The 8,194-nt window shown below is 43.3% G+C and overlaps 1 protein-coding gene across 7 annotated transcripts in view; it reads left to right on the forward strand.

Annotated features, from left to right (window-relative positions):
• ITGAE (integrin subunit alpha E) overlaps window positions 1-7,258 on the forward strand; it is a 54,412-nt gene extending 47,154 nt beyond the window's left edge. The window contains exons 27-31 of one of the 7 annotated variants that reach the window (XM_019743791.3): window positions 49-105; window positions 418-513; window positions 1,583-1,678; window positions 5,900-6,010; window positions 6,940-7,258. In XM_019743791.3, coding sequence (XP_019599350.3) covers window positions 49-105; window positions 418-513; window positions 1,583-1,678; window positions 5,900-6,010; window positions 6,940-7,032 — 453 coding nt within the window. In that variant the 3' untranslated portion in view covers window positions 7,033-7,258. Of the gene's footprint in view, window positions 1-48; window positions 106-417; window positions 514-1,582; window positions 1,679-5,899; window positions 6,011-6,939 lie in introns of those variants that run through there. The other 6 variants (XR_012492243.2, XR_002138378.3, XM_074320140.2 and 3 more) reach the window with 6 other exon arrangements.
• Window positions 7,259-8,194: the final 936 nt, after the last annotated feature.

The following is an 8,194-nucleotide window of genomic DNA, read 5'->3' on the forward strand; positions in this document are numbered from 1 at the left end:
GGCGGTCTGGCTTTTTTCAGTGCGTCCCGGAAATGGCTCTCGTTTCAGGCTTACACCGTGTGTGTCCAGAGTCGGGAGCGCGCTTGTGGGAGCGAACCCGATCAGGTGAGCGCGCCGCCCGGAGAGGCGGACGGGGGGAGGGAGGGAGGGAGGGAGGAGGGCCTGAAGCAGGTGACGTAAGAGGACCGGATACTCTTCTGAGGTTTTCCCGAAAGCGCGAGCCGGGTTGCCCCAAGGCCCCCCTTAGCCTCTTTACTGGGTCCCGTTTGCCAAGGTTGCGGCTTTGCTTCAGCCAAGGTGAGCGCTGAAACTGCTGACACCCTCTCTTCTGGGATTTAAGATGTTCTGTGTACTGTGTTAAGATTCCAGCTTTTCCATATGGGAAGGGATTATGCTAACCAGACTTTTCTTTCCCAGCTTGTGGAGGAATGGCATTCAGTGAGCTGTGTCATCACTTCGGATAAAGAAAATGTAACCATCGCTGCAGACCTCTCCTTGAATCCGTGTAAGCAGGTACTTGAGACTGTGAAATACTCCAGATTTGATTATCCTGCTGCTCACAGGCATCTGTCTCCCCTAAAAATGATAATAGCGTCTCAAATAAAGCGTGTCTCTTGATCCACCTTCTGCCCCAACTTATTCCTTATCCGATTACTTAGGGTAACTTTCTACTCCAGGTAGTTACTAGGAATTTTAGGAATCACTTGCGACTCCTCCCTTTCTTACATCCGCGTATCTATTCCAGCAGCAAACTCTGTCATTCCACCTCTAAAATATATTCTAAATCCTTTCACTTCTCTCCATCCCCACTGCTACTGTTGTAGTTCATGCTACCATCTTTTGCCCAGACTATTGCAGCAACCTTCTAGCTGCTTTTCTTGCCTCTGCTCTTGCTATGTTCTCTCTAAACATTCTTTACACAACAGCTATCTTTTAAAAGCAAATATCAAGTGTATGCTTTTGCATACACTTCAACTAAAATTCCTTCAGTGGCCTTCAAGGTTCTAGATGATCTGGTCTGAATTTCTTCTTCAACTTCCTCCCGTACTCTCCTCTTTCCTGCTTCTTACACTCCAGCTGTTCTGTCCTTTTTGTTCTTCCAGCTTGCTGTTATTGTTCTGGCCACAGGACCTTTGTACTTGCTGTTCCTTCTGCATGACACTGCTTTTCTCCTAAATCTTCATGTGTGTGATTTCTTCTTATATTTCGCTCAGCTATTACCCTCTTTGAGAGGCCTTCCCTAATCACTCACTCAAAAGTGGGAATGATGGTCTAGTTGAATGTCTTGCAGTGATAAGATATGAACTGAGAAGTAGCTATGGAGATAGAGAAAAAGGGACAAGTGCAAAAGAAGCTCAAAAAAGGAAGAACTGTCAAGAAGTGACTTGGGGCAGTGAGTGAGGGTGTGATGTGGGGAATAACTAGGTTTCTTGCTTGGGTAACTTTGGTTACTGAGGCCATTAACTAGGCTAAGGAATACTAGAGAAGGCACACGTTTAAAGTAAAGATGGTGAATGCCGTACAAAAACAGTAAGTCCATGTCTAACACATGTTGTTTCCTCCCTCCCCTTCCCCTTTATAGTTACTAAGAGATGTAACTGCACTACAGATCCTTGGTGAAATATCTTTCAACAAAGCTCTGTATGAGGGGCTGAATGCAGAGAACCACAGAACTAAGGTAATCGCTGGCTGTTTTCTGGGTAGTGTCCTAACCTCAGAACCCCTGTACAGGCACTCTGCTGCTGCCCTGTTCCTGTTTTCAGTCTTAATCACCTCTGATCTTGACTGCCACCAACTGCCTGTGACCTTGAGCTAGTCAGCTTCTGTCTCGAGTTTTTCCACCTGTGAGATGGAGGCCATTGAATAAGAAGCTTAAGGTGAGGAAGTCTAAGCTGAAATAACTAAGCTGGAATCAAGAGCTGCATATACTTTGATCTGAAAAGGTATTTTTAAAAAGAATTTCCCAAGTGAGAAATTATTTTTTGTATGCATTAACTCTCTTCCTAGTGTGTTATGTCAGTGGTTATAATATTAAACAGTTACAATACTCAAGAATGTATACTCTTTTGGCAATTCTTAGACTAAGCCCTAGAACTCTGGGATTTGTTTTGCAGAAGTATCCCCACACATCCAACTGACGTCTGTGATCTGTGGGCTAAATGCTGTGTGTGCTCCTCTGAGTTGTCATTCTTGTTGACACTCACCTATTTGTGCCGCTGGCTTCAGAAATCATCCATCTGTGAGCTCTTTAGTGAGGTAGCCTTCATTGCTGGTGGGACTGTCAAGAGTGAGACTGCATTGCTAAGTATTAGTCCTCTGCTTTGCTCCCTGGAGAAGTAGGAGAAAGGAGCAATTCTCTAGACATGACCAAAACAACATTTCCTTTTATTTTGAAGCATTTATAATACAGAAAATGGTATGGAAGAAAGAGAAGTGCCCCATCACCCCACTACCCAGATTTTTGAAAAAGAGAAGTAAGGGCAAGAAATCCAAGCCTTCCAGAAAGATGCCAAATGAAAAATTATGGTTCCTTCATTCCCCCTTTCCCATGCGCCCAACTCCCTCTTCCCAAAGGGAGTTAGTGTTAAGTTTCTTACACGCACATTCTTAAATAATTTATGTGTATACTTCTTCCTCTTAACTTGCTGATACTTTTATTTCTACAGTGTAATTTCCCCTAGATTATTTCTTTAAATTCAATACGCGAAGCAAGTATTAAGTAGTTCCTGACAATAAGCACCTAACTGATAACGAATCTGTGAGTATAGATAGCTGTGCATCCAAGTGTATTTCAGTTGCAAGTAAGGGAAGACTCCTGCTAATGTATCATAAAGGCACTTGTTGTTTATCTAGTGAGGGAGGCAGACGGCCTGGCTCCTTGGAATCTTGTGCACACGTCTGTGTGTTGGTGTTGCCTTCTGCCATGGCCAACTCAGAGTTGCCACCTTTCCCAGTGCTATATTTCCCCATGGCAGAATACAAAATAGAAAGCAAGAGGTCAATAGCAAAAGGATTATTTCTTCATGTGCCTTCTCTTTATGTGGAGGAAAATTTTCCTAAAAACTCCCAGCGCATATCTCCTTATATCACATTGGAACCTGATTTCATGTCAGTCACTGGCAAAGGGGAATAGCTTTGTCATGACTAGCTTAGTCCAGTCCTGATGTCTGAACAAAATCGAAAAGGAGAGAATGGCTATTGAGAAGGCCACCATCAATCTTTGCTACAAGCAATGGTATCCCGTGTCCTGCTTCTTCCTTCACCTCTAACCGGGCAGCTTTGGGGCACTTTAGAAACCTGTGGGTTTGGAAGAGGGAAAAGGGAAGAGGCTTTGAGAAATAGCATTTCTTCCGTTCAAATCTGGTCTGTTACACCACTGTCACATTGGGATTTCCTTTCATTACTTTCCTAAACTCGGGTTCTCAAGCCCTTCCCCCACCGCCCCCCTTCACTCTTCCGTAGAAGAAAAAACCAGCTCTTTTCCTGTTCTTCCTCCCTCTCTGTTGCTTTGCTCCCTTCTATTCTCAAGGCCCAGAACTCATTCCTACTAGGTTCAGCTATGTAAATAGTGCATAGAGGGCCAGCCCTAGGAAGTAAGCAGCATTTATAACTTAATTAAGAGAGGTCTTAAAGATGAATTTGTCTGGCCTTCCACCCCATACAGAATTTCTCTCCAAAGTGTCGCTGACCTTGGTGCTTAAACACTTTCGTGAAAGAAACTCAGTGTTTCAGGCAGGCAGAGAAGTTTCGATGGCCCTTTAGCCCCACTGGGAGCATGCTCTGGCCACGGCGTGTATGCTGGTCTCACTGGTAGGGCTATATCTGGGTCTCACTTGGGCAGCATGTCCCCTGAGCTTTCCGGCTAAATCCAATCAGTGAGAAGAGAGCTTAGACTCTGAAATTGAGAGAGCCTTTAGACAACAGTGCTAGGAATGGCTTCTAACGGAGGAGCTCTACAAGTTGTACCTGTGGACGCTGCTTCGCACTTATTATCGTGTCTCAGAGGCAGCATACACATGAGTCTGGCGAACAACAGATCAGTATCTTTGTCGTCATCTTTTGTGTGGGGAAAAATGCGTTATGAGACTTCAGGGGTTTATGCAAGCTCAAAAAGAGCGGTCAGAACAAAGTTAGAAAGGACTTAGGTCATTTAAAATCGGTCATCATTTTGAAGATGATGAGCTTGGGGCTTGAGGGTGTATAATGGCATAGCTGAAGGTAAAATCTTGATTTTGTTAGTGTTCTTTAAAACCTAGAGACCTTAATCCTTTGGGACCCTCTGTTAAACTGTCAGAGAATCCTTAACAGCAGGTCATAATCTCCTGACAGACTTAGCTCTGTTTCTATTTAAAAAACCAAAATGCTTTCTGTAATGTATTTTGGTCATTAGGTAATTTTATTGTGCAGGGTTTTTTCCCAGTTTTTGTTCTCTGAGGATTCTATTGATTTAGCTCAGCAATTTTTACTCAGTCATGTTCAGTCTACTAATGAGCCCGTCAAAGGTAGTCTTCGTTTCTGTTACAGTGTTTTTTATCTCTAGGATTTCTTTTTGGTTCTTTCCGAGGATTTCCATCTCTCCGCTTGCATTGCTTATCTGTTTTTTGTCTTTGTTCTTGCGTGCTGTCTAATTTATCTAGTAGAGTCCTTAGTATTTTAATCACAGTTATTTTAAATCCCCAGTCTGATAATTCCAACGTCCTTGCCATGTCTGGTTCTGATGCTTGCTCTATCTCTTCAAATTGTGTTTTGTGTCTTTTGATGTGGCTGGTAACTTTTTCTTGATAGCTGGACATGATGTACCAGGTAAAAGAAACTGTTTTAAATAGGCCTTTAGTAATATGAGGTGTGGGGGAGGGGAAGTTCTGTCATCACATAAGTAATTCTCGTTTTTTAGTGTGCCTGTACCTCTGGACTGTGAACTCCACAAATGTTTCTCTTTTTTTTCCCCCCAGACCTGTTAGGTAGGACAGGATAGCTAGAGTGGGCTCAAGTTGGGTATTTCCCTTCCCCCAGGTCAGTTGGAGGCTGTGGTTAACTAGTTTCCCTTGAGGGCAGGCCTCTTTAAGAACAGAGTGCTCTGGCTTATTTCACAATGGTTCCTTTTGGGATATGAGGGCAACCTGGCTGTGACGTTTGTCACTCTGAGTGCCAGGGTTGATTTGGCTGATCTGGCTGCCGAGGCAGGTGTCCTCTCCCTCATTGTTCCATGTGCATCCCGCCCCAGAGTTGCGCACTCGGAGAGAACAACCTTCCTTTCTAGAAGTTTTTGGTCAAGGGTATATGAGGAGCCGCACTTCCCTGCTAGAACCTCCAAGCAAGCTGTCAAAATGCTTCCTTTCCCCTCCCCCGCTGGAAGCACAAAGAGATTTTTCTCCAGGATTTACTGTGGGAAGCTGGTTAAGCTCCTGGAGGTAAATTTCAGTGTTGTGGGGTTCCCCTTATGACTGGGTTCCCTGGAGTTTTTAACTCTCAAGAGTTGTCCACAGTGAGCCTCCAGCAATTCATTAATTACAGTTCAGGCTTTCCTGCCCCAGCACTGGTAAGCCTCTACTCATATTTTGCTCCTTAAAATAACACATAGAATTTTTTTCTCATTTCCGTTAACAGTAGTACCTGTTTTCGAGTGTCTCCATTGACGAACATTTCGGTTTACAAACTTCGTAAATTTTATTGATCTATGGTATCATTAGATAGTAAAATTCATGCTAAATTTGCATTTTAGGGGTTGATTTTAAAGGTCTGGAATGGATTAATCCATTTTGCATTACTTTCTATGGGGAAACCATGCCTTGGTTTTCCAACATTTCAGAACTCAAACGGTCTCCCGGAACAGATTACGTTCGAAAACCCGGGTACCACTGTACCTGACTTTTTGGATGATCTCTCTGTCTTGTTCTAGATCACTGTCCTCATCCTGAAAGATGAGGATTACCTTTCTTTGCCTCTGGTCATTGGAAGCAGTGTTGGTGGCCTTCTGGTTTTGACTATCATCATAATCATCTTGTTCAAGGTCAGTTCATCATGTTCATGAAGGCTGTGGCGTCGGGCACAGTACTTCCTGCAACCGCCAGCCCCTGACTTAGAGCAGCTGCCCTGGGGCCATTTACCCTCTTCCTCAACCACACATCCAGTAAGACAGTTTCTGTCAGAAAAAAGATAAAAATCTAACTGAAGTATTGGAGTACAGAGAGATTTTCCTGAACTGGATCATATTGTTGTTTCTCTATTTACATCCTTTCCTTTCCTTCCCATTTTAATGTTCAAGCTCTTTTACTGCTATTCAAGACTCTCTACTCTCTGGCCCCTTCCCCCTCCACCCTTAAGTCTTGCTTTTTCCTCCAGACACGTTGAACTAAGTAGGTTCGCGTCTGTGCTCGCAGTCAGACTGTCTACCCCCGACTCCCATGCCCTTCCCACTTTTTCACTTTTCTCACGCTCTTCCCTTAAAACTCAGCCCAGAGAGTCCTGGGCCCTTTCAGCTGAGTCATGTGCTTTTTCTGTAAGCTTCCTTCTGGAAACCCTTCTAAGTGGCACTGTGTGGTAATTATTTCTCTTTCTACTAGATTGTGAGTTTCAAGTGGAGGAGGCTGTACTCGATCTCTTTCTCAGTGTCGTGGGCAGAGTATATTTACATAAATAAGATCCAGTACAGCAGAAACTATAATATTTGGCAGAATGAAGTGGAAAGGGTTAGAGAGCTCTGGGGTTGAGAGGGAGGTGGAAAATCACTTCTGACTTGGGAATGAGCACCAGGAAAGCCTTGTGGGAAAGGCAGCACTTAAGATAGGTATTGAAGGATTGTATTATTTGGGAGAGATTCTGAGGAAGCATGAGAAGCAGAGGAGTACAGGGCTCTTTTGTCAACGACCAGATAAATGGGTTCCTAAGACAGATGGATATCTTAGGGCTGTAATTGGACTTTTCCTCCCTTTGTTTCAGTGTGGCTTTTTTAAAAGAAAATACCAACAACTGAACTTGGAAAGCGTAAAGAATGTCCAGCTGAACTCAGAGGATCTGCCTACAGAAGATTAGAACCAACTTCCTCACTCACTGGGAAAGAATATCAGTCCTAGAACTTCTAGAGACTGGTGTCGTACTGATTACTTTTTCCTTTAAGATGATCTAGAGCAGAGTATAAGAAATTGTAGAATATTGCTTTTTAATAATACACCGTCCCAAAAGTGTCTGTGCATTGTCAAAAAATAAACTTGGGAAACATTTGGTGTTAAATAGTATTAAACTATTTTCTTTCTTTCTATTTTTTAAAATGTTATTGGGGAATCTTTGGGAACAGTGTGTTTCTCCAGGGCCCATCAGCTCCAAGTCGTCCTTCAATCTAGGTGTGGAGGGCACAGCTCAGCTCCAAATCCAGTCGCCGTTTTCAATCTTAGTTGCAGGGGGTGCAGCTCACTGGCCCATGTGGGAATCAAACCAGCAACACTGTTGTTCAGAGCTCGCGCTCTAACAAACTGAGCCATCCGGCCGCCCTAAACTATTTTCTTTATAGAATTGCTTTTAATCAAATATAATACACTCTGTGGTTTTTCTTTTTCCTCAAGAGGAGGTTATAGAACATTTTCTTGGCATTTCTATTAATGTCTCCCAAAATAGTGTTCTATGAAATACATCCTGGGAGGACAGTAGTTAAAAGCGATTCCTAGTCTGGTTTTTTCAAGATCCTAAGATCTTGTTGCCTACTATTTCAAGTCAGGCCTTGAAAAAACACCCCAGAACAAATATGAAAAGTAGAAAAATGAAGATCATCAAAACAGGAACTATGGAGGAAAGGAGAAGACAAGACCAAAACTTTGTGCTGTATGTAGTTTCATTTCTGTCGTATGTATGCATGTGCGTATGTAATGACACTGTGCTAGTGTCCTTTCCCTGGCTTCCTGCTTGGTTGCTCAGGGAGACTCTCGTTCCTTAGTAAATACTGTCTCTAGGAGAGAGCACTCATCCACAACAGGACATGGAACCTGGCCTGGGAGTCGGGGGCACAGAGATGAAAGCCTAGTGACAGACTGGCTTTGCTCTTAGTATCTTATTTTATTTTCATGGCCCATGATGTTCAAGCTTGACCACATTTTCCCACTCCTAAGAACAGTCTTTGTTTTCATGGATTATAAAAGTCATTGAAAAACTGAAACGGTGCAGAAGTATATCATGTAGAAAGCCATCCTCGTGATTCCTCAGT

Source organism: Rhinolophus sinicus, chromosome 12 (assembly GCF_057876585.1).
Source record: "Rhinolophus sinicus isolate RSI-liver-muscle chromosome 12, RSI-T2T, whole genome shotgun sequence".
In the NCBI taxonomy this organism is placed as follows: Eukaryota; Metazoa; Chordata; class Mammalia; order Chiroptera; family Rhinolophidae; genus Rhinolophus; species Rhinolophus sinicus.